The sequence below is a fragment of the Aspergillus sydowii genome (assembly GCF_001890705.1).
Source record: "Aspergillus sydowii CBS 593.65 unplaced genomic scaffold ASPSYscaffold_2, whole genome shotgun sequence".
NCBI classification, from domain to species: domain Eukaryota; kingdom Fungi; phylum Ascomycota; class Eurotiomycetes; order Eurotiales; family Aspergillaceae; genus Aspergillus; species Aspergillus sydowii.
The window spans coordinates 48,740-76,738 of NW_024467860.1; the positions used below are offsets into that span (position 1 = coordinate 48,740).

General features: G+C 50.6%; 13 protein-coding genes across 13 annotated transcripts; 6 read left to right on the top strand and 7 right to left on the bottom strand.

The window, feature by feature from the left end:
- Positions 1-50: 50 nt before the first annotated feature.
- ASPSYDRAFT_128633 (uncharacterized protein) lies at positions 51-1,312 on the bottom strand. Its single transcript, XM_040840502.1, has 2 exons — positions 746-1,312; positions 51-679 (listed from the first exon to the last, which is right to left on the bottom strand). The coding sequence occupies exons 1-2, from the start codon at positions 886-888 to the stop codon at positions 151-153; spliced, it is 672 nt and encodes a 223-aa protein (XP_040705495.1). The 5' UTR covers positions 889-1,312; the 3' UTR covers positions 51-150.
- A 214-nt stretch (positions 1,313-1,526) lies between these two features.
- On the top strand, positions 1,527-2,524 carry ASPSYDRAFT_40232 (glutathione S-transferase family protein). Its single transcript, XM_040846042.1, has one exon. It carries the CDS (start codon positions 1,729-1,731, stop codon positions 2,437-2,439), a length of 711 nt encoding a protein of 236 aa, XP_040705496.1. The 5' UTR covers positions 1,527-1,728; the 3' UTR covers positions 2,440-2,524.
- A 134-nt stretch (positions 2,525-2,658) lies between these two features.
- ASPSYDRAFT_40234 (aromatic alcohol reductase) lies at positions 2,659-4,035 on the top strand. The gene has a single exon (XM_040846043.1). The coding sequence runs from the start codon at positions 2,835-2,837 to the stop codon at positions 3,768-3,770; it is 936 nt and encodes a 311-aa protein (XP_040705497.1). The 5' UTR covers positions 2,659-2,834; the 3' UTR covers positions 3,771-4,035.
- A 2,359-nt stretch (positions 4,036-6,394) lies between these two features.
- ASPSYDRAFT_27363 (uncharacterized protein) lies at positions 6,395-8,827 on the bottom strand (the record flags this gene model as incomplete). The annotated part of the gene is made up of 1 exon (XM_040844390.1): positions 6,395-8,827. The coding sequence occupies one exon, from the start codon at positions 8,825-8,827 to the stop codon at positions 6,395-6,397; it is 2,433 nt and encodes an 810-aa protein (XP_040705498.1).
- A 1,065-nt stretch (positions 8,828-9,892) lies between these two features.
- Positions 9,893-11,882, top strand: ASPSYDRAFT_40236 (acyl--CoA ligase). Its single transcript, XM_040846044.1, has one exon. It carries the CDS (start codon positions 10,003-10,005, stop codon positions 11,713-11,715), a length of 1,713 nt encoding a protein of 570 aa, XP_040705499.1. The 5' UTR covers positions 9,893-10,002; the 3' UTR covers positions 11,716-11,882.
- A 315-nt stretch (positions 11,883-12,197) lies between these two features.
- ASPSYDRAFT_194546 (GMC family oxidoreductase) lies at positions 12,198-14,045 on the bottom strand (the record flags this gene model as incomplete). Its single annotated transcript, XM_040843697.1, has 1 exon — positions 12,198-14,045. The coding sequence occupies one exon, from the start codon at positions 14,043-14,045 to the stop codon at positions 12,198-12,200; it is 1,848 nt and encodes a 615-aa protein (XP_040705500.1).
- Positions 14,046-14,895: 850 nt separating this feature from the next.
- ASPSYDRAFT_75736 (uncharacterized protein) lies at positions 14,896-15,742 on the bottom strand. Its single transcript, XM_040850823.1, has 2 exons — positions 15,312-15,742; positions 14,896-15,243 (listed from the first exon to the last, which is right to left on the bottom strand). Exon 1 carries the CDS (start codon positions 15,667-15,669, stop codon positions 15,316-15,318), a length of 354 nt encoding a protein of 117 aa, XP_040705501.1. The 5' UTR covers positions 15,670-15,742; the 3' UTR covers positions 14,896-15,243; positions 15,312-15,315.
- Positions 15,743-16,599: 857 nt separating this feature from the next.
- Positions 16,600-18,177, bottom strand: ASPSYDRAFT_145938 (uncharacterized protein; the record flags this gene model as incomplete). The annotated part of the gene is made up of 1 exon (XM_040841574.1): positions 16,600-18,177. One exon carries the CDS (start codon positions 18,175-18,177, stop codon positions 16,600-16,602), a length of 1,578 nt encoding a protein of 525 aa, XP_040705502.1.
- A 342-nt stretch (positions 18,178-18,519) lies between these two features.
- On the bottom strand, positions 18,520-19,663 carry ASPSYDRAFT_194553 (uncharacterized protein). The gene has a single exon (XM_040843698.1). The coding sequence runs from the start codon at positions 19,503-19,505 to the stop codon at positions 18,660-18,662; it is 846 nt and encodes a 281-aa protein (XP_040705503.1). The 5' UTR covers positions 19,506-19,663; the 3' UTR covers positions 18,520-18,659.
- A 67-nt stretch (positions 19,664-19,730) lies between these two features.
- On the top strand, positions 19,731-21,948 carry ASPSYDRAFT_169807 (GMC family oxidoreductase). The gene is made up of 3 exons (XM_040843407.1): positions 19,731-20,003; positions 20,104-20,823; positions 20,895-21,948. Exons 1-3 carry the CDS (start codon positions 19,970-19,972, stop codon positions 21,839-21,841), a joined length of 1,701 nt encoding a protein of 566 aa, XP_040705504.1. The 5' UTR covers positions 19,731-19,969; the 3' UTR covers positions 21,842-21,948.
- An 83-nt stretch (positions 21,949-22,031) lies between these two features.
- On the top strand, positions 22,032-23,402 carry ASPSYDRAFT_85401 (pepsin-like aspartic protease; the record flags this gene model as incomplete). The annotated part of the gene is made up of 3 exons (XM_040851521.1): positions 22,032-22,373; positions 22,420-23,277; positions 23,325-23,402. The coding sequence occupies 3 exons, from the start codon at positions 22,032-22,034 to the stop codon at positions 23,400-23,402; spliced, it is 1,278 nt and encodes a 425-aa protein (XP_040705505.1).
- A 203-nt stretch (positions 23,403-23,605) lies between these two features.
- On the bottom strand, positions 23,606-25,466 carry ASPSYDRAFT_75741 (putative nucleoside transporter; the record flags this gene model as incomplete). Its single annotated transcript, XM_040850824.1, has 3 exons — positions 25,450-25,466; positions 24,442-25,373; positions 23,606-24,384 (listed from the first exon to the last, which is right to left on the bottom strand). Exons 2-3 carry the CDS (start codon positions 25,139-25,141, stop codon positions 23,606-23,608), a joined length of 1,479 nt encoding a protein of 492 aa, XP_040705506.1. The 5' UTR covers positions 25,142-25,373; positions 25,450-25,466.
- Positions 25,467-26,552: 1,086 nt separating this feature from the next.
- ASPSYDRAFT_40240 (uncharacterized protein) lies at positions 26,553-27,917 on the top strand. Its single transcript, XM_040846045.1, has 2 exons — positions 26,553-27,447; positions 27,513-27,917. The coding sequence occupies exons 1-2, from the start codon at positions 26,793-26,795 to the stop codon at positions 27,803-27,805; spliced, it is 948 nt and encodes a 315-aa protein (XP_040705507.1). The 5' UTR covers positions 26,553-26,792; the 3' UTR covers positions 27,806-27,917.
- Positions 27,918-27,999: the final 82 nt, after the last annotated feature.

The following is a 27,999-nucleotide window of genomic DNA, read 5'->3' on the forward strand; positions in this document are numbered from 1 at the left end:
TTCGAATCAGACACACTAGTTTCTTCTAATCCGAAGCAAATAGCTCAGTTCCGCTACATCCGACATCCAAAGCCTACATAATATTCCGTGAACTAAGACTAACAATTCAGGAAGTATTTAAATGTAAAACACCGCTCTCCTCAGCTTCTCTCACCTTATTTGCTTCGGTGACCATATAAGCATGCCGGTACTAACCCTAACCCTAAGTAACCCTAATGCTGCACCCAGACACAAGGTGACCCACTGCGACCACTGCCACTTCAGGAATTGGGCAACCCAGCCACCTACCAACTCTCCAACAGCTGGCCCGAGGAAGGCAATAGTCATAATCAGGACGACACCACGGTTGGTATTGACCCCTGTCCACATGTCCATCATCGTGCCGGCACCCACGGCGAGAGGTGCAGAGATCAAGAGGCCGGCTAAAAGTCGACAGATAGCAAGCGTAGCAAGGTTATTTGCGAAACTGGCACCTAAGATAAACAGCAATGCGATCGGGGTCACGCAAACATAGATGAATCTCCGGCCAAATGTTTCGCTGAGCGGCGCCGATACCGCGGGGCCAAAGGCAAGTCCGTACACATAGAGTGTGAATGGGAGTAAGGACAACACGGTACTCGTCTTAAAATCATCTTGAACATTTTCGTGCGAAGGGGAATAAATTGCAAGGGTAAAGGAGCTGGAAGCCACGGTCTTTGGTCAGTTAGGGTTCCTCATCAGCCGCAAAGGGGAACGTTCCACGTACATCAAAAAGCACAAGACTGCCGGGACGGCCGTGTTGTAAAGCTTTTTCGTGGTTGACCAGTTCTTAGCGTTATCAGGATCGTTGGCCCAGCCAGAAAGAATGTCAATATCTCTTTTCTCGGCTGCTTCCGTTGCTTGGACCATTTTGTGTTTCCGGTACAACCTTGTTCTTCGCTTTCTCAGCAGCGATGGGCAGTTATGTATACCCAGGGCTCCTAAATGGGAACGCGGGTTGACCGGGAATGTTCGGCCCAGAATTCCAGAGAAGGCATGCCTTGTGCCGGCCCCTAAGCCCGGAATCGGCGATATTCTCTGGCTCTGTTGGTGTTGTAGTACTTTAGCTAATGATGGTCCACTAATTCGGCCCACAACTGAAGTTCCTGATGTCCCATAGTGGGAAAGTAGATCCTTTTGATGCTTCTTCCGGCATTAATCTCTTGCGCTTATTGATAGTTCTCACTGTCAGACGTCCTGGTTTAGGTCTCGTTCCCGGCGTAGAGGGGACTGAAGGGAATTCAAAGGTTGATCATCCTTCTAAATATTGTCTCTCCGCATTTTGTTTATGGCTGCTGAGGTGAACTAAGACATCAAAGCCACCCGACCCTAAGGCCCTTGACGTGCGCATTCCGAAGGTTCCAGCTAATCTGAGAGGATAGAAGTTGGCACAGGACGAATAGTGACGAGTAACCGTCAGGCCAGGAAGCCGAACAGCCGTGTGACTCCGCACAAAAGGTCGGCGAAGAAGTGGGTCCGATCAGGGTTATATTCATGAGCTCCACATCAGCATCAACATCCAGCCTTGTTTTACTCTGGCGGTTCGTTCTGGCCTGGGAAATTCGCAACGCTAGTTACTAAATTTCTCGACCCGGGAACATAGTGACATGCTGGTATTCTGGTTATGGATGCTTCTATCTCTCAAATCAAAACTGACGGCGTACTGAGACATATATATATATATATATCTCTCTCTCCTCCATCTTTGAAATGTTTCCTAGCTCAAAATATCACGCGAGCAACAAAGATATTCCCGCGTCAATGATGCAGCCTATCACACTGTACTCCCACGAGGTCGGTCCCAACCCTTGGAAAGTAGCCATCATACTGTCCGCCCTGGAACTCGAGTACAAAACCGTGTTTGTCTCCTTTGAGCAAGTCAAACAAGCTCCCTTCACTGAGATAAACCCGAACGGTCGCCTGCCCGCCATCATCGATCCAAACCTGGGGATCACCTTGTGGGAATCCGGTGCCATCATTCAATACCTCATTGAGACCTACGACGTGTCGCATAAACTCAGTTACGAGACCTTTCCGGAGAAGTACCACGCCCAGCAATGGCTCCACTTCCAAATGTCCGGCCAAGGGCCCTATTACGGGCAACTGGGTTGGTTCAGACGCCAGCCCGAGAAGGATCCACTCGCTATCAAACGGTATTCTGACGAAGTCCGACGGGTGACGAGTGTCTTGAACAAGGCTCTGGAGGGACGACTGTGGCTGGTTGGTGACAAGTGCACTTATGCCGACCTGTCATTTGTTACTTGGCAGGACTTGCTTGGTTTTATCAGTCCCGACCAAGTGGGGGAGTTTGCCCGCGAATTCCCCAACGTGGAGGCTTGGATGGGACGAATGAGAGAGCGGGCTGATGTGAAGAAGGTCTTGGATGAAAAGCAACAAGCGATGGCGAAACTTCACAATTAGAAGTACCTCGGTTAGCGGATGGGACGACCGTCTAGTCATAGGCGTAGAAAACTTATTTCACTTCCATTATTCCCTAAATCTCGACTGCCGGACGTGTAAACAGGAAGTTTGCCCAAGATACCGAAATTCTGAGTGTCATGATTCCATTCACCTTACTAAGCGGAAGATACGAGCTCTCCGACCGCGGGGCCGACGAACTCTGCCAATGTCTCCGAGCATTCCAGTTGCCATCAAGAACCGAGAAAATACGTCCGGCTTCCCTTTTATCAATTTGTCATCGCTTACGGTAAACTATCCACGTTCTGATGTGCATATAAGACCGTCCATGGCAAGGTTAGGTACGATAATGCATCGCAAAGTTGAAAGCATACATCTCATTACCGATTTCCAATAACATGCAGTCCGCAAAAAATATTGCTATCATTGCGGCGTCGGGAACACTTGGCTCGGTTGTCCTGAAGAAGCTTCTGGATGCGGGCAATTTCACTGTCACAGTCCTGACGCGTGCTGGTTCTTTTTCTCGCTTTCCTGACAACGCCAAGGTCCTTGATGTTGACTACTCGTCTCACGAGTCTCTGAAACGTGCCTTTGCCGGGCAAGATATTGTTTTGTCATTCGTCCCTACCGTCGCGGCCGAGTCACAGATTGCCATCATCAATGCCGCTGCCGAGGCCGGTGTATCTCGATTCATACCCTCCGAATATAGTGCAAACCTCGATAATGAGAAGGCGCGCAATCTCCCTATCTTCCGGCCCAAGGTAAAAGTTCAGGAGCACCTGGTGGAGACGGCCAAGTTCTCTGGTCTCACCTATACCTTTATTTACGGCGGTGCCTGGCTCGACGCAGGCTCGAGTCGCAGTTTCGTACTCAACTTCTCTGGCCAGACCACTTGCTTATACGATGGTGGTGACGTGCCATTCAGCGCAACAACTCTCGGATCTGTTGCCGACGCCGTCTTATCTACCATTACGCATCTGGACGAGACCAGAAACCGGTCAGTATTTGTCCACAGCCTGGTGACGACACAGAATCATTTGGTTTCTCTAGCCAAGGAAGTAGCTCCGGAACTATTGTGGAACACCACCAGCATTAAGCTTGATGACTTGACTGCCAAGTCCGACAAAAGACTGGCGCAGGGTCTATTCGACTTCGAGACTTTCAGCCCATACATCTTCCGTGCTATATTTGACCCGAAGTTCGGTGGACTCTACGTCAAGACAGACAACCAGCTGTTGGGGATCCACGAAGCCTCAGACGAGGATGTGAAGAGTATTTTTAGGAGGATTTTTGAAGCGTTGAAGGTGTCACCCGACTCGACCCAGGATATTTAAAGGTTTCATCTTAATGGACTCGGATTGTTCGCGGAATGACCATTCGAGCGCGGTGACAATACCAGAGATCTTGTCTTTTGCCGATGTATCATCTTTATTGTCTATTGTCTTGTTGCTGTCTTATGTGCTTCTTAGCTAGTTTAGAGCCCACATTAAGATGATAAGTGCACGGAAATTCAGTAGCAAAGGCACCTTTCTTGGGCTATACTTCGAAGCACGCCTATATTTAAAAGCTCTTGCAAACTTACACGATTATAAGAGGTCCCTATTAGCGGCAACTTAGCGAGAATGCAGCCTGTTGCCGAGTAAGAGTAACCCCTTTGTCGCCAAAAAAAAAAAAAAAAAAAAAAAACCAGAAGCCAAAGGCGTCAGAAAAAGGTGGAAGACGTGTGCCAAACGTGGCGGGAAATCATTCTGGTGAGTATACTGTGTTTGCCCGTAACTAAGCCATATAATGTCCAAGTCTATATAGAGCAAGCGTTCCCAGGTTCCGTCTTAAGTTCATATACCGCAGTAAATTATGCTTCAAGAGCCAAAGTATTAATTTATTAAGATAAATAGTTAGCTATTTATCCGGGACTATGACCACTTGTTTTTAAGCTCTAATCAACCGAACGCACGTATATAAAGTGGAAACAAATTGAATAACTACAAAGTACATGTATTCCAGCTCCTCCATCCTTCTTTTAGGTCCAATGGGCACTGTGTCGTTTGGGTGGTCCATCTGGAGCATTAACAGCAAAAAGCGTTGGCAGGAGCTACAGGCAAAGGGCGACGTTAACCCTGGCGGTAAATTGATCCTCTCACCTGGTATACCTGCAAGTTGCCATTTCTGCCTTCACGTACGCTGATCAATACGGGGCTTTCTGTCGCGGACCGGTCGACAGGGGTTTTCATCCATACGCACTCGGTTGGGGTATCGCAGCCGATGTGGCAGCCGACACCAGCAGGCAGTTATTGGATCCAGAAACCCACAACCGGCCTCTTTTAAGGACTGGTAGGTATATGATTTGGAATCTAAAATAATTCTTCATCGCTAAGTGGCCCTTAGCAAGTTATCGGATGTACCATCAAAGTCACAAGTTTAATTAGCGACGAGACTGAAATCGTAACCATCTACGCCGCAGCAGCCGAAGATGTCGATATCGCCTTGAAAGCTACGCGGGAAGCTTTTTCAACCCCCGAGTATGTAGAGCTTGATGCGGTCCACCGGGGAAGCTGATTTACACCGTCCGAGAGCCGATTGGCGTTTGCGGGCAGATCATAACGTGGAACTATCCGCTGGGTATGGCCTCATGTGAGATTGGGCCGGCACTCGCGGTACGTATTGCTATATTTGTCCCCCACCATCTTTTCCTCCTTGATGCTTAGCAGTTCATTTTGTCCGAGGCCTAACTAATCCATTGGTACTATGCAAACACCATCACCCTGAAACCAGCGGAACAAACACCACTCAATGTGGTACCTCGCAAAGCTGGTTAAAGGGGCTTGTTTCCCGGCAGACATGGTGAACGTGCTAAACGGCTACGGCTATCAGACCGGTGCAGCAATGGCATCGGACGCTGGCATTTATTTACCGGCAGGACCGCGACTGGAAAGGAGATAATGAAACTTGCGGCCGAGAACCTCAAGACCAGCGTACTAGAAATGGGTGGGAAGTAGCCAGTGATTGTCTTTGTGCAGGACACGGTCCATGATAGCGTTATTGTGCGCCTTCTTCGTCGGGTGAAGGAAGAAGGCGTGGTCAGTGATCTATTTGATAATACAAGCGTCAGCCATGGACCACAGATTAGCAGGGTGCAGTAGGGCTCATCTATCTGTACGCATGTATACCGTCATGCATCCATGCCATAAGTATGATAAATCGCCAATGCAGATTCAATCAATGCTTGGACCTAAAGAATGATACTTATTAGGAAAAGAATTAATTTCTTTCTAACTCCTTCTAGTTAAAAATATTTAGCCTAAATCAGTTTAATTTAAGGAGTAGTTAAGCTATTTATAAGCAAAATTATTACATTTTCTAAGGTTTGAAGAAGCTTTTTTGTACAGTCTAAGGCCTATAATAGGTTAAAACTAAAGAGAATATTTTAAAAGTTCTATTTATATTACAGACCTCAGGAGACTTTCTGTGCGACTGGTCAGCACGAAAGTTCTGTACAATTCCCTTATGTTAAATAGGCTCGGAAACTAATGGATTAGGCATCCAAAATTTAGACCTGGTTTAAATCTGACTTTATTATCCTTCTTACTTACGGAACAGGCGGTTAGCAAATGAAGACGTTTCCCCGCTGGTACCAGATCCGAGACGACTATCAGAATCTCCAAAATAAGCAGTATGCCGCCCAAAATGGGTTCTGCGAGGATGTGAATAAGGGCAAGCTATTATATTCTGTCGTGCTGTGTTGTGAGCTCGATCCAGTCGCTCGAGCCCCTATCTTGGAGGCCTTTGGTGCAAAAGAACGAATAGAAAACAGCTCCCTTCTCTGCTGATAGCTTTGAAGCTGGTGATTCTGGATCTGTTGCGGAGGTCGGGGGTCTTTGTTTCCGAACACTTATCATAGAAGGGGACACCTGTTTAAGGCTGAATTCAATAGCGTAACCATGCGCGCGACATGCGCAACTCAAAGAACAACCCAATCCACACTCCTAACAGCCTGCTGAAACAACTGGAACGGGCCTTTTAAAGCAGCCACCTTCACCAGCGACAGCGGTGTAGTGTATTCCTCCCTCCCCTCGTCCAGGTTTCTCAACCTCCACCCAAAGTCCGATAGCACGATGCCCATGGTCTTAGATATAGCGATGGCAAAAGTACATTCGTGACTGGGTTGACGTCTCAGCCAATCTTTGAGCGATAGCGGGTCGTACGCGTACTTGTCCGGATCAGCCTGCGTTGTCATACAGACCTCAAGCTCGGATGAAACTACATTCAGGTTTCCGAAAACGTTCTGGCCTAGGATCACAGCTTTCCTCATCCTTACTGAGCCGGATAGGAGGAAATACCATGATCCGAATACGTCGTGCCACTCAGAGTCGGCCACGTTAATTGCCGACATGGACATGCTATAGTGCTCGTCGCTAACCACGCCAAAGGGCAAGAGGGAGCCGCGCTTGGTGCCGTTGAAGAATTCCTCTGCGGAGGTGGACTCGAGATCTTTTATTACGAAGGCAAACTGCGGCCCGATTTTGGATGCGGCCTCTTTCACGAAAGCGGCCGGGTAGACTCCGAGAATAAGGTCTTTCTCGTTGTCTTGTCCGGGCTTGTACCAATCGACCACGCCAATGGCGGACATGATAGCCTCTGCGCGGCCTGTGCTGCATTGGCGGAAGTTTGCTTGCATCAGGATGTTTGTACGAGTGCGTTCTGATATAGGTGGGATATGAGCGTGTTGGAACAGCAGATTTAAACCGAGCACTGATAGGGGATATACTTTGAATGGATGTTCGGTAGGTTGCTGGTCTTGTTGTCCTTGTCGCGCAGAACTCAATACCACGCCACCCTGCTCCAAAAGACCATGAACGGATGATGTCAAGTTCACAAGCTCTTCAAGAGTGACTGGCCTACCAAATGGATCGTTGAGCGGTTCCCATGTCCGGGACATTAATATCATATCTGGGCACAGGCAGGACTCCTGAAGTGTCCACAGCGACGAAAACCAGGGTGTGCGAATGTCACCAGAGGAGCGGATCTCTCCATTCGCGGGTTGGTCTGATCCCGCTCGTCTCTTCAAATATTTATCATGCGAGGGATTGTATGACAGCCCGCTTCGAGTATCACAGACTTCCCGCGCACTTAGAAGCTGCTCTGTCTTTGGGTAGTGTGGCCAACCCATTGCAACTTCCAGAAACTTCAAAGCAACCCATTCCATAGCTTGCTTTTCTGCCTCCCAATCGTCAATGTAATTAAGCCAGCTGACACAGACACTGGCACCTCCGAAAATACTGGCCTGGAGGGCGATCTGTTCTTGAGCAATGCGGCCTAGCTTACCACTTGTGGTCTGCGGGATGCAGACCAGGTCAAACCATATGTATTTCACCCCAAGACGCTGCCCTAGAATCGCAAGCTGTTCTGGAATCCGAGCAACGTCCCATATTGTGTTCCGAGGGACTTCCCATAGACACCCTTCCAACTTTGCCATTGCGCTCCCGTCCTTCCATCTGCCCCATGTATGACTCACGCAGGCATAGTGTGTGTCAGCCTGTAACGTTTTCGTGCCCACGGTGCGTCTCTCAAGGACGTTCCAGAGATAGGCGGGACCTACGCTATGATCCATGTCTGCGAGCCACGGAGAACGTCCCGGTGAAGCAGCCAAGTTCTGCAGCGGGTGTTGCGCGGTGATTCTCGATTCGCCGGACATGTCTGGACATAGCGATACATAGATGCGATGTGCCAGTGATTGGCAGAGAGCAACGCCCATGGCCGAGGTTCTGTGCATTTTCAGCACACGGGTGTAATTCTCACGGTAGTCCTCTCCCCCGCGTTCAAAGCTGCTGTCGTCGTCCCTCTCGAAAAATTCGACGGAGAATAAGAGACAAAATTGGATACTGTACACAGACTCCTCCGGTTTCGACTCAACGGGAAACCACGATGTCATGTAACCAGATTGCCGGGGGGTTCTATTGAGTGGACGAGACGTGGGTGACCATATGGCCCTGAGTGCCGCATCAGCCAGCACCTGGGGGTGATATGCAGCGGCCAGCCACTCGTTTATCATTTTCCAAGACCCAGCCTGCTCCGGACTCATTGTATCGACGAAATGTTCCCACTCTCCCTCAATGTTTTCTTTCTCCTTTTGCTTCAACCGCTGAAACTGACCGACCCCGGCCCTCCATTGCCACAAGTCCTCGAAATCTTCGCGTCTTGATTCCGGTATCTTATCGAGCAGTCTGGCTCTCTCCTTGAGCCCCAATGTTTTTGCAGAATGGTACAGTTGGCCGGTAAAATCGGAAAGCTCCTCGGCCGTGATCACGGCGGAATACTCCCCAAAGTACTTGCGAGCTCTCCGCAAGAGGGAACAGTGTGCGAAGAAAGTGTCGCCTTGTGGTATTGAATCCATGCTGTGCTGTATTTGTTCTTCTTAATCTTCACGGAGTTATGCTCTCAGTGCGGGGTCAAGTTCGACAGAGGTCTTACACGTCGGTGCCCAACCTGCGCGAAAGGCTGAATCCGCCGAGTCATGACCACAACTGCCTGTCATGTCTGCAACAGTAAGTCTGTTGTTTGTCTTTAATTCCATGAAGGCATTTCATAATGCAAGTAAATAAACGCGAGAACCACGTTTCTTCCATTACATGACATCTCACCCAGCTCTAATTATTTTTATTAGAGGATTCTGGGCCGTGTTTATGAAGTAAAGAAGATGGGTGCGACGCTCTTACTTTCATTGATAATTATCCCATTCACTCTCCACACTTAAATATAAAGTGGAACTATACAGCCACGAGCCATGACATAAAGAACCGAACAGGCATTGACCCCAGCTGTTAAGTCACAACCACCGGATGACATTTAAACCCCCGACCACCGAGCAACAAGGCGACAAAATGCTTGATATCTTTACCGCTGTATTTGGTAAGCATCTCATCACGGACCCAGCTGTATTTCAGGTGGAATTCTGGAAGATGGCTGCCTCAGCTTTTATCTTCTACCGCGGCACGGCCTGTCGTTTTTACCACGACCTCGAGGTGCAGTAGAAGGACAATCCATTTCTAGATAGACAGTCCAGCTAAATTTAGATTCAAGATAATCTCTATACAGAGAACTTGAGTACCTATATAGATTCTAAAGACTAATCTTTAATATCAATAACAGTAATAAAGCTTATATTGGCCTGTTTACCTGGGATGTCAAATACTTCGCTACTTCGGTTGCCTTGCTCGGGCATGTAAGGCACTCAGTGATAAGCACATCACCCGGCTGGTTTAGGTATATACTATTATATACTGGGGCTACCCTCAACCAGGTGTCGGCGTACTTGACATTGCCCGCCGAGAACCGAGGCCGAAGCTGATGACGAAGAACTGCCGACAGACAGATCCGAAGCAGCAGGGCCCATATATTCCAGGGACAGCCTGACACTCCCCACAATACCCCACGCTAATGACACGCAAACGCGACCGGGTCGGGCTACGGGGCCGGCAGCGCATCTGCGGACGGAAGCTGTTATAAGATGTTGACGATAGCAAACTGCAGGTGCAGCTGAGACATCTGAGACATCGAACCAACGTCAAGATGGGCAAGAAGATCTACCGATCCCCCTACCCCGACCTGCAGGTCGAGTCGGTCGACCTGGTGTCGAAGGTCTTTTCGAACCCGTTTAACACGCCGTTGTCCCGACCGATGTATATCGACGCCCTGAGCGGTGATCAGTACACGTACGGCGAGGTCATTCAACGCACGCGATCCCTGGCCAACGGTCTGCAGAGCGAATTCGGCCTCAAGGCAGACGATGTAGTCGCTTTATTCAGTCCCAATACGATCGAGTACCCCATCGTCTGTCATGCTATTATGGGGTCGCAGGCGATTGTCGCCCCGACCAGCGCCGCCCTGACACCACCTGAACTACACGCCCAACTGCGGACAAGCGGTGCTCGGTTCATCATCGCGCACTCGTCTCTTCTTTCCACAGCCAAGACAGCCGCCAAGGGCACATCAATTGAAAAAGTCATCGTCCTCGACGGACAATCCCCTGCACCGGGCCAACAACCAACCTGCCAACAGCTAGCAAGCACCTGTCCGCCCACCGAGCTTCGCGCAATCCCTGCACACGAAGCCGAATCCCGGATCGCATTCATCTGCTTCTCGTCTGGGACCTCCGGTCCCGCAAAGGGGGTGATTACCACGCATCGCAATGTCACCTCGAACCTGCAGCAATGGCGCGCCCAGCTGCTCGACTCCGGCTCACCATCGCAGCGGATAGACCGCACAGCCGCCATTGCATTCCTCCCCTTCAGCCACATCTACGGATTGAACCTCTACATGTGCCAGTGCTTGCTGTGGGGAACTCCCGTCGTGATCCTGCCGCGCTTCGACTTGGACATGTACCTGTCCTGTATCCAGAAATACCGGCCGCAGGAGCTGGCTCTTGTCCCGCCGATCGCGCTGATGCTGGTCAAGGACGATCGGATTAAGAAGTACGACTTGCGAAGCGTGAAACGCATCCTCTCTGCCGCGGCGCCGCTCACGATCGAACTCGCCTCTGCGCTCGAGGCCCGATTCAGAGACATTTACGGGACAGAGGTCTTCTGCACGCAGTCGTGGGGGCTGACGGAGACGTCGCCAATGGCAACCGGAATCCCCAATGATCGGATGGATAAACGTGGCGCAGGAGTTGGGTGTATCTCGCGGAATATGGAGTTCCGGTTCGTCGACCCCGAGACAATGCTCGATGCAGAGACTACTGCCAAAGATGGATCGAGTGCGTCCGGGGAGATCTGGTGTCGCGGACCGAACGTCACTCCTGGGTATTACAACAACCCGGAGGCGACAAGGGGCTCGTTCCACGTGGATGCCGACGACGGGACTTCGTGGTTTCGCACGGGCGATATAGGGATCATTGATGCGGATGGGTACATTACCATCCAGGACCGGATCAAGGAGATGATCAAATACAAGGGATTGCAGGTAATTCCAAGTGAGCTCGAGGGAAAGCTGGTCAATCATCCGGATGTGGTCGATGCGGCTGTTGTTGGAGTGTGGGTTGATGATCAGGCGACCGAGTTGCCGACTGCGTTTGTTACGCTGAAGAAGGGGCTAGACGCAACGAGCATCAGGACAGTCACTGAGGGTATACACACCTGGTTGAACGGCGAAGTTGCGAACCATAAGCGGCTTCGGGGAGGGATACATGTTGTCGACAGCATCCCGAAGAGCCCCAGTGGGAAGATTCTGAGACGCGAATTGAAGCAACGGTTGAAGACAGGCGCAGCAAAGGCACGGTTGTAGTGTACTATCTATTTAGGAAAACGGGGATCTACTTTGCGATTGCAAGGTTAGGCCATTTAGTATCTTGGAATTTGTCCATTTGCGCAACAGGCTTTAGATCGAGTGTCGGATGAGTAACGGCACAATTGCGCATGCCCACTTTTATAAGTTAGGAATAGAATAATAACACAGATTAGTTACAGTTCCTAGGACAGGCTTATAGGGCACATGAATAAAGAATATGGAGTAGGAGCTAGTCCAGCAATACTCAATCGGGGGTCGGTCAGGGTACATTGAGTGGCCGGAGGCGCTTGTATGCAGAGCTGCCTCTCCGGCCGAAACTGAATCATTAGGCCAGAATGCCTGTCCTTCGTTGCCAGTACAGTGTTACATCTTGCGGAGAATTTCTAATCGGGGTGCAAACGCGTCTCTGGTAGAACCAACCAGCACACCCCTGTAGCTCCGAGTAAACCCGCGATCAGGATGTCATGCATTATTACTAGCTATATTGCCTCCTCCAATATTACATCTGCTGCCTTTTCGCTAATCATGAAAATTGGCAGCACAGGATATGCGCCTGGTACACTAGGAAAGACCGAGGCATCTACCACCCGTAGTCCATCAACGCCCCGAACTCGAAACTTGGAATCCAAACAAGCGAGCGGGTAATCAGCACTGCCGATTGCGCATGTACTTGTCGCATGATGGGAGAAAGCCTTGTCTTTGATATCCTGCTTGACAGCCTCGCCCTGAATTCCGGGGCCGGGGCTTTCCTCCACCTGCTTGCCAACTGTATTGGCGACTTTGCTAAACATTTCCCGAGCAACTGCGACACCTTCAGCCATGGCGCCTAAATCATGGTTGGCATCTGCGTTATCATTAAAGAAGCGGAAGTTGACGTCTGGTGCGCGGCGAGGGTCCCCGGATCGCAGGGAGACCGTCCCTACCCTCTCGTTGCGGGGATGCACTCTAAGGACATTCCAGCAGAATTTGTTGAACGTAGCCCCAGCCCTGGAATAGCCGGGGAAAAACCCTGTGAATGAGATAGGACCTCCGAATAAGAACAGGCTGTATGACTCTGTCTCGCGCTGTTCCAATTGCTTCTTAATGCCTACTGCTTCGCCGTTGGATTTGAACGGTCCACTACCCTCTGTCACCCACTGCTTGAGAAACGGGTCCCCGGCCGCACCGAGTAGCGAGTGAGAAAGGATGGAGATATCCTTTGGAGAGCGAGAGAGAACGTGCGTCTCATAGTTGTCCTGGAGGTTCGTTCCAACCCCAGGAAGGTCAGCGACAATGGGAATGTCGAAGCGCCCCAGTTCCTCGCGCGGTCCGATCCCACTCAGTTTGAGCAGCTGTGGGGTGTTAAACGCGCCTCCGCAAATGATCACCTCTCTTGACGCAAAGGCACGATCCTCCTTGGCCTGTCGATTTGGGTTGTATGTCGCCGCTGCTTCGTAAAGTCCTGTCCCCTCGAGGAACTCAACGCCAATGGCCCTCGGCGTCTGACAATCCCCGGAGAAGAGAATCTTGGTGGTAAAACAGTTCGTCCGGATATGGAGAGGGTACCTTTTTGAGCCGTCCAGATTGGTGGCGCTGGCAGTTTCGACCAAGTAGTCTCGAGGACTACTTCGTCTGCCTGACTTGGTAACGGATAATATAATCTGGCACACACCCTCCTTGCTGTGACTGTCGGGATCGTTTGAATCATGTATAATCTTCGCAGGACTACCATTCACTTCTGATGGGGCCGTATCCAATGCAGCGTCTATGAACGGCCTTTGCGATTCAATCATGCCCGGGTCCGCGTGCGACGACTCCAGCCATCCCTCGAAGCCATGGCCCTTTGCGCCTTCTGGAAGATAGCGACATCGCTCCACTCTCTCAAAGTATTTCTTCATATTCTGAGCCACCCACGACCGATCGCCGGTGATGTCGGCGATATGCTGCCAATCCTCATCCGGCGGAAGAAAGGTCATCATGGCGTGGTGCATCGTACACCCACCCACCGTACCAGCCCTAGGATACAGAATCCCTTTCTGATTTGATCCAGGTGGCGGATTAGCTCCAACGTATACGAAACCCTCCGGGGTATTCCAGGTCATCTTCGGATCTCGTGCCGCTTGCTCTTCATCGTCGAAGTGACGGACGAAGAAGTCCCACCTGACGGCCGGATCCTCGGACGAGGTGGTATGGAATGCCGGAATTTGTGTGTTCAGGTTATGGCCCTGGTCGTCACCGGCCTCGAGGACCAGAACGCTGCGACCATGGCGGGCGAGATTGCAGGCGAGAGGCGCTCCTCCTGCGCCAGAGCCGACAATAATGTACTCGTAATTAGATTTTTCAGACATCATTCGGTGTCCGTAGGAGATGTACATTCTGGCTTGCGTCTTCGGAAGTGTTGATGTTATACTCCCGTTTTGTCGTTGACTGCATTATGACGTGGCTAGACGGTGGTGGTTGTAGCAGTCTCAGTGATACTAGAGCTTAAAGTACGTCGCGCTCTATGTCAATATGATAAGTAGAATGCTCCTTGGTTGCGTTATCCGCGAATAAATGTTCTGGAGTTCCCCACAGTGTTGATCATAACACTATAACTATATATATAAGAAATCACCCGCGTCTCATACAGTTCATAAATGCTGCTAATATTGTAAAGCTCACACACTCAGTCTTAGCGAGGAAATTCCAAGTATCAACTGCTGTGAGGCTTCTTGCCCGCACCATCGCCCTGCTGCAGGTGGGTTTCTATCGGACGCTCCAGGATGGCGGGCGGTCTTTTGGTTGATGGCAGCTAAGGGTGTGTTCAGCTTATGCAGAACGCAGTCTCGGCTATAGAACGCCATAATTAACGTATGCTGCAATGGACTCGTGACTATTGGCAGTTTTCGAGTGGTTCAAGAGACCTATGCCCTCGTCCCGCTACGAAGAAACGCTTCTTCGATGCGCGAGAGGACAGGAGACAGAGCTTCACGTTGCTGGCTACACGGACAACCCACTCAAGGAGAGGCTTTGACAAGCTATGAACAGACCTCCTATGCTACTTGGCATAAATCTGATTGTCATTATAACTTTCTTATATCTGGCACTCGTGTATGGCGCCATTTATAAGCGCTTCATTTCCCTTCCCGATGTCTACCGCCAGGACTACCAGTGAAGTGGCATAAAGGTATATATATAGCAATATCGAAGGGGAATAATGGCAAAGCTTATAGAGAATGCTGCAAGGATTGGCAGATCCGATTCATTGAAATATTGAGCGGGTGACTGGGTTAGATACATGAAAAAGGCAGAAAATGTAAACCGAGGAAGTAGAGGCCTGTTCGCAGGAACTGCAGATTCTGCGGATATCACTGTAGTACAGTTTCATTACCATAAGACTATACGAGTTCGGTGGCATGACCTCTAATGAGCGGTTTCTATATGGAAAGATGGAATAATTGCTGTATGCAGGTTGGGTGTTTGACGGAGGTATGCACGAATATTGAAAGCTGCACAACCGCAGTAGTATGGCCCCAAGCGCTTTGACAGAGTTGAGCTGTGAGATGTCTACTCCCAAGGGGCCAGGTTAATCACCCTTTTCAATTATTTTCATGGGAGTTTAGTTGCCGACATACCTAGCTAGTAGAGCCTCATGCCTTGAGCGACCGAAACAGGCGAATGACCGTCGATATTGTAGCATTGATTGGAGTGGAAGTAGTCTCCATCGTAAGAGTAGGTATCATATATAAATGAGTCCGTACTGCAGCTGGGCTTCGCGTAGAACGCAATTCTTTGCCCGTTACTCTTTCCCCATCCATTTTCCTTGTAAGACTGGAATCGTTGGGTTTCGGTAGAGCAGGCCGCATTATTATCGACCTTGACATCCTGCTCGTTGCCGGTACAGTCACGACCACTGTAGGTCAAGACCTTGACTGCAAAGCTGCCTTGGATGCAGAGGGCAGCAACGGCGGTGATAATCTTGGAGAAATGCATTTTGGAAGATGTTTAAAGTACCGAGAAAGTTTTCTTGGATGTGAGATTGAGAGAATGATATCGGGAACTGTTCAACTTTGGTGAGTTAAGGAACGCTGTTTACTGAGATGTGAACGGGGGTTTATATATCTACAGTAATGGTACTTTTACCTTCCAAACCTGTAGATATCGAGCCATCATGGCCTATTTACTCTACAGCGCGTACTCAGCCTTCAGAGCATACTCAGCCTTCAGGGTGCTGCAGGGGCCAGCGCTAAGTAGATCCAAAAGCAGTTAGGCTTGATACCTAATCTGTGAGTACTTGATTATCAGTCTGTGATGTATACTCAGGCTTTAAGATACCAAGGTAGGCTAGCGCTGGATAAAACTAAACACAGTTAAGCTTAACACGTAACCTGTGGGTCTGACTACACAGCCTTCAAGATGCTGCAGTAGGCAAGCGCTGGATAAAACTAAACGCGGGTAGGCTGACTTGGCATCTAACCTGTGGGTTTCTACCCTCCCCATTCCCCCGCGTTCGCCCCAGCTGTAAATATACATCCAAGTCTTTGCTGACGTAGATCCGAGCCTGGGCGGAAAACAAACGGCCAGTCAATCGGGGAACGGAACGCGCTGTGGGGCAACCAGCCTCGGAAAAGATGTCATCAGCCTGTTCTTTCAACGCTCAATTTAGTCGCTCGTCATGGCCAGGAGTTTTCCTTGCACGAGGAACACACTATGGATTGTCATGTCCTTAATCTTCATAACCAAGGTGAACCAAAAGGACGGTTTTGATTACAGCTATTCAGCGTTTGTGATCATGAATTACGAGTCTTCGTCATCGCAGCGTTATTATCGATAAGATTCCCGGGTGATCGTGCACGGCGAAGCATGAAATTCATAGAATACCAACGAACAGTTGCTTAGCAAGGGGTGGGGAAATGTAAGTATCTACACAGATGCCTTCTTGATTTCTGTATCCGACGGCTCGAGCTCCGGATCTACCGCGGTGCCCGTCATAACACCCGTGGTTGCAACCGCTTCCTCCTTGCTGACCGGCGGACCAGTGAAGTGCTTGCGTGCATAGACAAAATACCAGATGATACTGATCAGCGCAAACGCGGCGAACACCACACTGGCATAGTTCATGGACGAAGGGGTCACGGGCAAAGTGTATGGCATGCAGAACAGCACCACCGCCAAAAGGATCCAGCAGATGCTGATCACGTTAATAGTATATCCGAACGAACCCAGGGAGAAGGCAGAGCGTTTGACATCCTGTCGACCTCGGAGGATGGATATCAAGATAGGCAAGCCGTATGATGTGGACAGGCAGATAGTAGCAACACCAGTAAAGGAGTTAAACGCAGCCGTGGAACCAAAATAAATTAGGCCCAGTAACGCGTCAACAGAAGCAGACAGAATAATAGCCCAAACAGGCACATCCAGCTTTTTATTAACCCGGCGCCATAGCCTGAAACCGGGGATAGCACCATCACGCGCAAAAGCATAGGTGCAGCGACTAGCAGCTGTTAATGACCCGATACCCGCGAATATCATGATTCCCAGAATGAGGAACAGCAGACCAAAGCCACCGCCGGCGGAGCCCGTTGCCATCTTGAAAACAGTCCCAATTGGCTGTCCGCTGGCAACATTGCGTAGAATATCCAGCTTCTTTGGCAACACGAACAGGACTGGAATCAGGTAGACCAGACCCGTAATCCCAGCCGCAATGACAGATAGCACAATGGCCTTGGGAACTTCGCGGTGCGGGTTCTGAACCTCTTCACACATTGCGGCCACCATACCGTACCCCGTCAGTGTATAAGCCGCCTGCAGCAAGCCCACAAAGAAGGCCCAGCCCTCGGGCCACCCACTGTGCGACGCGTCATATTCTGTGAAAACAAACTTGCCGCTTTGCAGGTCATCGGCCATGGTCAAGAGGGTGACGAGGATAATGACGACACTGGCTGCTGTCCAGAAAATGCAGATTTTATTGATTAGGTCGAGATGGGACGAAAAGAAGACATTGACTAGTACGCAGACTAGGAGTACAGCCCAGAACATTAGGACAGTCTGCCATGCGTTTGCGACAAAGTCTTCGTTCCAGAGACTAATTGCGCTGAGGATCATCTGCCCGCCTCCAAAGATAATGCTGAGTGTCACGGTCCAGTTACCCACGAGCGTCAACCACCCGTCAATAAACGACATTAGCGGCGCCCAGCGTCGGGTGGACAGCATGGCGCTCCAGTAGTATACACCACCAGCGGTGGGATAGACCGCGCATATCTCGGCAAGGGAGGCAGCGATGGCGATGGAGATGAGAGTGACGAAAACCCAGCCCCAGATAATGGTGACAGAGAGGCCGTCGTCGAGGGTAATGTACAGCGTTGTAGAGAGGCCGTAGGGAGCGGCCATGATTGCGAATGACAGGCCCAGTATACTGAGCATGCTGAGGTTTCTGGGCAACTCGCTCTTGTAGCCCATGGCCGCCAGGGCCGCGTCGGCGTTGGCGTCGGAGTTGGGCATGGTAGAGAGTGGAGATTAAAGAGATGTCAATGGAATCTGGGGTCGGCCATCAAGCCGGATTCTGGGGTATTAAAGGAATCCCAAATAGTGGAAGTATAAAGATCAACCCCGCATGATAACATCGACTGGAGGCATCGCGGTCTCGGTCCGCGATGCGATGCTTTCTGGCTCACTGGCGGCCTATGAGAGTTTCCCAGCTGCGCTCTGGACTCCATCGGTTCCACGGTCGCGGACCTGGGACATAATTCCCTGCTGTTATTGGTTAATATGGCCGCTGACTTAATACTACGCGGATAACTAACTTTATCATTGAAGGGCTCTCAGTGTCGGTGGACAATGGAGGGATAGCCAGAGGAGCGGATTAAATAAACGTTTTTCAATTTTGGATATCGGTTATAATACAGGACTACGACTCCAGTCAGATCAGATCCCGGTTTTTCACAGGTTGTGCAGCGCTTCCTTTTATCTAATCCATGGCCAAGCTATATTCTTGATCGCGGAAGCTTCATGTGGCGGTTCACGTCCTTGTAAAGCAGGTAGCGAAAGTTGCCAGGTCCGCCGGCATAACAGGCCTGTGGACAGAAGGCACGAAGCCACATGAAATCGCCCGCTTCCACCTCCACCCAGTCTTGGTTGAGCCGGTACACGGCCTTGCCTTCGAGCACATACAGCCCGTGCTCCATGACATGCGTCTCGGCAAAGGGGATGACGCCGCCCGGCTTGAAGGTGACGATGGTGACATGCATGTCGTGGCGCATATCGCTGGGGTCGACAAAGCGGGTCGTGGCCCACGCACCGTTGGTGTCTGGCATTGCGGTGGGTGCGATCTCTTTCTCATTCAGAAACAGCGGTTCAGGTGCATCGAGGCCATCGACGTATTCATACGCCTTACGGATCCAGTGGAAGCGGGCGGTCGTCGCGCCGTTGTTACGCAGCGTCCAGCCGCTTTTGGGTGGCAGGAATGCATATCCACCTTCGGTGAGTGTGTGGGATGCGCCGGCGACAGTGACGGTGACTTCGCCTTCAACAATAAACAGAACTCCCTCAGCGTCGTTATCGAGTTCAGCGCGATCACTCCCACCCCCGGGCTGGACCTCGACAATGTACTGCGAAAACGTCTCGGAAAAGCCGGACAACGGCCGGGCAATCACCCACAGTCGCGTCTTGTCCCAGAAGGGCAGAAAGCTCGTCACGATGTCGCGGAAAGTGCCCTTGGGGATGACGGCGTAGGCTTCGGTGAACATGGCGCGGTCCGTGAGAAGCTGGGTCTGCGGCGGCAGTCCGCCCGTTGGGGCGTAATACGCGCCGATTTTCTTGTCGTTGCCCATGGTGGAGTGTTCTCTGGGACGGATGGAGAGGATGGAAAGGATGGAGTTAAACTTGGTTGAAGAAACGGAGGCGTTCTTAAAGAAAGTCTCGGAGCTGCCCGAGTGTGCTGTCGTCGGTTGTCGCCGTTCGCGGGGCACAAAGTGGCGGGGAATTCCCCAAACGGCCCTTTAGCCGAGATAACATTCATTCAATTTCATTGCATCAGTATTCACTGCGAAGGCTGGCGATAAGCTTATTCCCGTCCCAGACTGCATGAAACCTAATCTACAGCGCGTATAGTGCAGGATTGGGACCAGTTTTGGTGGTGATGTAATTGATTAAAGCATCCTACGCTGTATCCGCCTGATATATATATACAGCCTGTTAACCATGTTAATATTCATTGCTCGCCTGCCTATTCGCAGCCAAGCCAGAGATTTCCGACGGCTATTCCACGGCTACAGAGAATCTTACTATAGATAACATGCAGAATTTATACGACTTTATTGTCGTTGGCGGTACATTAGTTTCCCTCGTGTTTTCTACTTTGCCCAATTCCTGGCTTGATTCCGTACCATTTTCTTGTAGCAGTGACACGATTAATCTAACTTACTGCAGGCGGACCTGCCGGCTGCACTCTTGCGACAAGCCTTGCAAAAACCGCAGCCAAGCCGCAAGTTCTCCTTCTTGAAGCAGGCGGTTCCAACGGGGCCAAGAACCTGCGTATAGACGGCAAGCGATGGTGCACGTTCATCGACGAAGCACCGTCCATGAACTGGGGACTCAAAACAGCACCGCTGGCACAGTGCAACGGGCGGCAAATCGACTACAGCACCGGCAAGGGCCTTGGTGGTGGGAGCGCCATCAACTTCGGTGTCTATGCTGTCGGTGCCCGGGATGATTATGAGGCGTGGGCGGAGATTGTGGAAAATCCCAGCTTTGGGTGGGGAAAGATGCAGGATAGAATTAAAAGACTGGAGAGCTTCTCCGGGTTGAAAAATGCGAACAATAAAAAGCAACATGGACGCCCTGCCACAGAGAATCATGGGTTTACTGGGCCGTTGAAAGTTGGGTATGCAAAGGAATGGGATAGAGACCTTCTGCCTCTGCTGGACTCGTTCGCCGAGGCTGGACTGGAGAGAAATTTCGACCATAATTCTGGAAACCCGATTGGCCTTGGACTGACCATTAACTCAGCAGGCAACGGCAGAAGGACTACAGCTGCAGATATACTAGCCGGGGCTCCTGATAACTTGGTTGTTCTCACGGACAGTCCGGTACAGCGCGTGCTGTTGGAGGGCAAGAAGGCAGCTGGTGTGCAGACCAAGGAGAATAAATGTCAGCATTTATCCAGCCTACTTGCTGAAAAATGAGACCAAAGGAGTATGTCGAAACTAACGCTGCCATAGACTTCGCCCGGAAAGAAGTCATTCTGTCCACTGGGGCCCTGGTGACCCCCAAGAAACTGATGCACTCGGGCATTGGTCCTGCAACTCAGCTCGCCAATTTCAATATCCCAGTTGTACACGGTCTTCCGGCTGTTGGTAAAGGCCTCAAAGACCACCCATTCGCGCCCATGATTCTCGCTCGGGATCCCTCGACAAACGACCGCAACGCCTTTTTTCAGGACAAGAAAGCCATGGCCGACGCATTGAAGCAATGGGAGCAAGATGGCACCGGACCATGGGCCCACTACGGCTGCCAGATTGGCAGTGGATGGTTCAAGTCCGAGCGCATTACCTCGTCCGCTGAGTTCAAAGCCTTGCCCACTGCTACTCGAGAATTTATGACCCGCGAGACAATTCCACAGTACGAGCTGATCACCAACTTCCCGGTCCACTTAGTCCTCCCGGAACTGTTCCAGGACTACTCCTATATCTGCCTGACGATGTTCCTTATGAATGAGCAGTCTAGTGGCGAGGCGAAACTGCAGTCCGCAAACCCGGATGACCCACTGCTAGTCGATCCCAAGTTTCTTGAGCATCCCTTTGATCGCCGGGCCTGTATAGAGATATATCGGCATATATTAGAACTGACCAAACACCCTGCTATAGCCAAAGATACTACCGCGACGATTCTTGGGGCGAAGTCCGAGTCAGACGAGGATATCCTCGAGCATTGGAAGAACAATCTCTCCTCCAGCTGGCACATGGCGGGGACAGTTAAGATGGGAAAAGACGATGCAGATGCAGCAGTGAATAGCCATTTCCAGGTTTTCGGAGTGGAGAACCTACGAGTGGCCGATATGAGTGTTGTGCCGCTGTTAACAAATAACCACACCCAGGCCACGGCTTATCTGACGGGGGCAACTTGTGCAGATATCTTGATCGGCGAGTACAAGTTAGAGCAGACATGAGTAGTTATCAGTATGATATTTGTTCTTTCTTCGCAAGCAACGTCATGTATTTAGCCGATTGGACACTTAGTGTAGATCGTGATGATAGTTTCCTGAACCGTACAACGCCACTGCGTCACGAAGGCGGAGGTATTTAATAAAATATCCTCCACTAAGACAACGCTTCAACAACGTATCTAGGAACATCAATATGGGTAAGGTCAATCTCATCGCAAATTCCCACTACCAGAAATCTGGCACCAAGTCGTATGTCCACCTCATGCGCAAGTACCGCTTCTCCCCTACACAAGCCGGGCGGTACTTTTATGGCGGCCAACTTCAGCAAACGGGGCGACAATACACCAACAAACCCCTTGGTGGTAAAGCCCGGATCCAGCGAGTTCTAAGGAAGAAGGTCGCAGATGGAAATGAAATCGGCGAGGTTGGTCCCGACGACGTCCAGAACGATTCCATGTATTTGGCCCCAGTGAGTATTGGAACGCCGGAGCAAACGCTCAATTTGGAGATTGATACAGGGTCCGGGGACCTCTGGGTAAGCGCCATCTGTAGCTTCAGTGAAATAAGTTCTAATCAATTAGGTTTGGTCGAGCGAGCTCCCTTCGGAAATCATCTCCCAGCACGGGTCCGGCACAGTCTTTGAGGCCAGCAAGTCAAGCTCATTCACAGAGCAGTCGAATTCCACATGGAAGATTTCGTACGGTGATGGAGCATCCGTCTCTGGTACAGTAGGCACCGATTTTATCTCTCTTGGTGGGTGGATGGTCGATAACCAAGCAATCGAACTGGCCAACGCAGTATCGAGCCAGTTCCAGCAGGGCTCTGGCGACGGCGTATTGGGATTGGCATTCAGCAATACCAACACTGCCAGAACATTCGTGGAGAATCTGATCGCCAAAGTGGATATACCGAAATCTGCCGGACTATTCACCGCAAAACTGGGGCGTTGGAAAGCGGGAAACCAGCCAGATAAAGAAGAGCCGTTCTACACGTTCGGATGCGTTGATCAGGAGACTGTGGACGCCACTGGCGAGGAGATATATTACACCCCCATCGATAAGAGTCAAGGGTTCTGGCTCTTCGACTCTCCTTCAGCGAGTGTCAACGGGAAGGTTATAGCAAGATCAGGAAATAAGGCCATTGCCGATACGGGAACGCCCTTGGCACTGGTCGACGATGACTTGTGCAAGGGCATATATGATACCATCCCTGGGTCACACTACGACGAAGATAGCCAAGGCTATATTTACCCAACCAATACGACGGAGGACAACCTGCCCGTTGTCTCACTCGCAGTGGGAGAAAAACAGTTCATCGTGCAAAAGAAAGACCTGGGACTCACCGAGGCGAAATCCGGTTATATCTATGGAGGGATCCAGAGCAGAGGTACTATGACAATGGACGTCCTTGGGTTGACGTTCCTCACGGGAATTTACGCTGTAAGCCATATCCTATATTTTATGTGGCATAGTTCTAACGCCGGTAGATCTTTGATGTTGGTACTTTGCAATTCGGGGCAGTTCAGGCGAAGGACTTGCGGCAAAGCCTGTCTATTTCGCAATGAACAGTCGCTGCTGTATACTTGGGTGACGGTAATAGTGAAAACTCAGTCTCATTCTCGTATGGTCCATAACAACACGTTTGGACAGTTGTGTATCTATATTGGACAGGGGACCAGAATATAGACGTTAACTACGGTATTATTCAACCCATGATTTTAAGCCTGATAGGCTGCTCTTAAGCCCAACCAGGTTATGTAAAATACTGTTAGCGACCGGCATACTTCACCTCTAAATATCTAGCCGGTGGGTAAGACAGCGCAGTAACCACAAAGGTCAACTCGTTGGCAACATCACCACCAGACTCGCCAATAATCCGAGCCAGAGGACCAATAAACCATGTCTCGTCCATTCCCATGCACCACGCTACAATGCCGAGACAGAAGGAAACTGCTGCTGCAATACCGAGAGGTAACCTGGCCGGGTCGTTCCATCCTTCCAAATCATAATTCTCGAAGTTGCCCTTGCGAAAGATAAAATGCTCCTGGAACAGGATGATGGCGTAACTCGTACACCAGTAACCGAGCAAACTGAGGAAATTTTGGAGATAGTCATTCAGTTTCGCTCGGCCACCCACAGCCAGAGCCAGTATGCAGGCAAAAGAAAATATCGTCCATGGGAAACGGGGAATGCGCGCGAACGGCCGAGCAAGCTGCTGGAACGAGATGGCAGCACTGTAGATGCTGATGACATTTTGGTTGATGCCAGACAGAACAAGCAGCGTCAGGAGGAATTTGGCAAATCCCCGTGGATACAGCATGCCTTGGGTTAGATACCCCAGTCCTTGGTCCTCATAGGCGCTCTGCCATTCGGGCTTGTTTTGGAATGAAGAAGCCACCACGCAGCCTGCGATCATTGGAATGCAAGTGGGCAAAGCAATTCCAAAGGTCGCCAATAGGAAGACTTTGGCGCGGTTGACGTTAGCAGGATAATGGACGTAGTAGTCGCTGGCCATAGTGCAACACGAGGCGCTGGAACCGTAGACAACTGCCAACAGACTAAGAACCGATCCAGACAGTGTGAGTCATTCCTCAGTCGCTGGACTTTTATTATCGGCATAGTGGCCAGTCTCACCGTAGATAATCATGAAGATAACAAAGAAGATCATCCATGCGTATCGTTCATACACTAGGATGGCGTTCAGCCCGATAAAGGAGATGAACAGTGCCACGACAGCCAGGATGACAATCCCCAAGATCAAGGAGACACGGCCATCGGAAACCGCAGTCAAGGCCAGGCCACCAGTGATACAAGAAACAGCTGCCCAGCCCAGCTGCTGGATACCGTTGAGAAGCGCAGGCACTTTGTTGGGCCACCACCCAAAGCTGTACCGACTCACGCTGATCTGACGCAGGCCCGTTGCACCACCAAACGTCGCACAGAATCCAGTCAAAGCGCCGCCCAGAAGCGAGGCGAAAACGATGACGAGGATGGACTGCTTCAGACTCAGGCCGAATTCCCAGCCGAGGAAGCCTGTCACGAAACAGGAGGTGTTCATGACTCCACTGGCCCACAGCAGGGCCATCGTCAGTTCTTCAAACCAAGAGACAGGCATCTTGTCTTCAGACCGTTTGCGATCGATAGCCTCCGACTCTACGCCGAGTTTTCTGTCCATTCGCGCTTCCAGCTTGTTGAGCCAGAACAGAAGACCAGGGGAACTGTCGACAGGAGGCGCGTCATTGCAGCTGATCTCAGTGCCTTTCTCAGTGGGTATGGCCTTTTCGGGGTCAGAATGAGATTCCATCTCGAGAGAAGTCCTGGATAGAGGAGATGCTTCGATTCATATCAAATGGCAAACAAAAAGCCAATCTCACAGTAAATTAGATAGTTATTTACATTTGTCGAGCAGGATTCACTGTCCCACTGCCAACAGGGCACAGCGTCACTTCGCTGTGCCTGCATACACACAGCCACAACCCCGGATAGAGCGCACAGTAGAGTTCATCGCAGGAGGAAACAATAACCGGATAGAGACCCTGACAAAAGCATTAGACCGGATGGCTCCAGAAGCTCCAGGAGGATGTGAGGATGTGAATATGTCGGGACATATACCGGCCGTGATGTTCCTGCTGAGATGAGAAGCTTGTGGAGCTTCCTAGACTGCAATATGCCCACATCGGGCTGTTTGTATGGCCTTTCCACCGAAACAATGGACTGCAGTCCGTTTTCCAGGCCTTGACAATATTGATAAATGCCCAATGAAGGCAGTCCCTGATGCGAGACAGAATCTTTACCCTTGAATGACCCTGGATGCCTTTTCCCAGCAAGGGAAAAATCGGTTGCAGCCAACGGTGAGCGATAGTTACGCAGCAGCGTTTACGAAAGCAAACTCTAATATTTATATCAAAATATCCTGGGCCAGCAACACTCGCATGGGGCATTCTTCCGGTGAAGCCTAGGAAGAGTAGGTGAATGGTCTCAGCAATATTGTTATAAGATAATGGGTGATTCTCAACATCATAAATTGTGGTAACTCATAATCTGGTTCTACCCTAAACTGTTGATTCTCTTTATTGAGTTCCTGGTATGATTCACGAATAAGACGGAAGTATTAGTTAAGGTTGATCCGCTCAGTAATCTGGTATGTTAGGATATTTATGGTCTAGATTTCCTCTTGAAGATACAGCCAAGAAATATTTATTCAGCTGCAGAGGTACAGGAGACGGTAAAATTAACCCAGCGGTCTGGGCGTCAGCGACATCCATAAAAATGGTCCATGGCGGGCCTAAACTAGCAGAGTAAGCGAACATTGACACCAAACAGGCGTTGACTTTCGATAACTCTGTGGAGACGAGACCCCATTTAATGTGGCTGATTGTCTGACCTTGCGAGGACTAGGCTGTGCTGCAACATTGGCACAACGTTGGATCTCCAATTGGAATGCACAATCAATACAAGTACTAGAGACACAAAGGCTTAGAATGAATAGCCAGGCCTAGAAAGAAGAAATCGTCGACATCAACCAAGTCAAAAGCCAGGCACCCAATTCAATGCGAACTGCAATGCCCCAACGCTCCCATTCGGCCCCAGAACGACACGAACCAACCGACTAGCTGTCAGCGCTAACAACGCACGAGCATTGGATCCACTTCCTTGGGGCCGTTCTCATTTCTTTTATAGAATCCTGCGGCTGAGCTGCCAGTCACAAACATGCCGAGTGATCCAGTTCCAGTGGAGGAAGACAAGGCTGTGCAGCTCCTTCACCATCTCAGCCTTATCCCCGTCGTCACCTATTAAGTTACTCTGCGTCCTTGCCTGATTGTTTCCAGTTTTGAGTCTGATCTTCTTTTGATACTCGACTGCCGAGTTCCTGTCTCCCCCAGACCCGCAGTTCTCAAATATTTATCTCCATACTACTTTCTTTTCTTCTAGCACCACCACAGATAATATAGAAAATGTCCGCGAATCCCGACTCCGACTGTGCCTCCGGCTCCAAATCCTGCACCTTCACCTGTCCCGCCGGCGGCACATGGTATGCCTGTCCCGACGCCCCTTACTTCGTGGGCTGCTGCTCGTCCGACCCATGCAGCAATACCAACAGCAATAATACATCACCATGCCCGGATATCTACCCAGCGTCCTTCGACACGGCCATATATGACAGTCTCGTGCCGAATAACTGCATTGACGTTCCCAGCGATAACTGGTTCACATGCAACAGTACCGATGTGCCGTTTATAGGCTGCTGTGCGTCGAACGCCTGCGCTGAAGCGACGGGGTGTCCAAAGGACGACGTACGTGCGGCGGCTTGGAGCTCATCAAGAAAGGACCAATTTACGTTGTTTCAAGATGCGGAGGATGATAATGGCGCGGGGGATGATGGGCTTGGGGGCGGTGCGATTGCGGGCATTGTGGTTGGGGGTGTTGCTGCGGTGGTGATTGTGCTTGCGCTTGCTTGGTGGTTTCTTAGGAGGAGGAAGATACAGAGGCGGAACGGTACTGCTGCTGCAGGGGGCTATGGGAAGACATCGAGTATGGTGGAAGGCGAAAGGCAGGATATGTACCCGGGGGAGTATATGGGGGATCGGCAACCCGCATCGCCGTATCAAGGTATGACTCTCTCTCTGCCTCTCTTTTTCTGCATTCAGCGGGTTTGTATTTGCTAACATGTGTAGACTCGCACTTCTCCAGCCCCAGGGGGACAACTGTCGGTACAAATGCAGGATACCTCTCCGTCTCGGCGGCAGGAGTCAGCAGCATGCCCTCGTCGCCGCCGCTGCCTTCAGAGTCTGGGAGACCAATATCTGAGCTATGCTCAAGCAACACGGACGAGCAGCATGTATATAACCAGGGACCGGGTCAGCATGGGCTGGGTGTGTTTGGTGCGAACCAGCAGGTTATTCCCGAGCTGGATAACACGAGCAAACCACCAGAGGTCCATGAGTTGGATGGGGGGAATCGGCGGTGACATTGAATCTAGAAGATTTGTGATAAAGATGCATGGGCGGAGTTATCTTCCGAAGATAGGACCAAGTATAGATATGCATGTTTTAATAAGTAATCGGAAACGTTCTATTGTGCTTGGCCGTGAATGTAGGAAAGACGATTGAACCTCCTATTATGCACTCCCCGCAGGACGGTCCTGCGCTAGTAGCACATTCA

Bases quoted from the DNA above. Each gene is read 5' to 3' on its own strand.
- ASPSYDRAFT_128633 (XM_040840502.1), bottom strand. From the start codon at position 888: ATGGTCCAAGCAACGGAAGCAGCCGAGAAAAGAGATATTGACATTCTT. The intron at 680-745 runs GTACGTGGAACG...CGTGGCTTCCAG, and splicing joins GCAGTCTTGTGCTTTTTGAT to CTCCTTTACCCTTGCAATTT.
- ASPSYDRAFT_40232 (XM_040846042.1), top strand. From the start codon at position 1,729: ATGTTTCCTAGCTCAAAATATCACGCGAGCAACAAAGATATTCCCGCG.
- ASPSYDRAFT_40234 (XM_040846043.1), top strand. From the start codon at position 2,835: ATGCAGTCCGCAAAAAATATTGCTATCATTGCGGCGTCGGGAACACTT.
- ASPSYDRAFT_40236 (XM_040846044.1), top strand. From the start codon at position 10,003: ATGGGCAAGAAGATCTACCGATCCCCCTACCCCGACCTGCAGGTCGAG.
- ASPSYDRAFT_75736 (XM_040850823.1), bottom strand. From the start codon at position 15,669: ATGCATTTCTCCAAGATTATCACCGCCGTTGCTGCCCTCTGCATCCAA.
- ASPSYDRAFT_194553 (XM_040843698.1), bottom strand. From the start codon at position 19,505: ATGGGCAACGACAAGAAAATCGGCGCGTATTACGCCCCAACGGGCGGA.
- ASPSYDRAFT_169807 (XM_040843407.1), top strand. From the start codon at position 19,970: ATGCAGAATTTATACGACTTTATTGTCGTTGGCG. The intron at 20,004-20,103 runs GTACATTAGTTT...AACTTACTGCAG, and splicing joins CGACTTTATTGTCGTTGGCG to GCGGACCTGCCGGCTGCACT. The intron at 20,824-20,894 runs GTCAGCATTTAT...ACGCTGCCATAG, and splicing joins GCAGACCAAGGAGAATAAAT to ACTTCGCCCGGAAAGAAGTC.
- ASPSYDRAFT_40240 (XM_040846045.1), top strand. From the start codon at position 26,793: ATGTCCGCGAATCCCGACTCCGACTGTGCCTCCGGCTCCAAATCCTGC. The intron at 27,448-27,512 runs GTATGACTCTCT...TAACATGTGTAG, and splicing joins ACCCGCATCGCCGTATCAAG to ACTCGCACTTCTCCAGCCCC.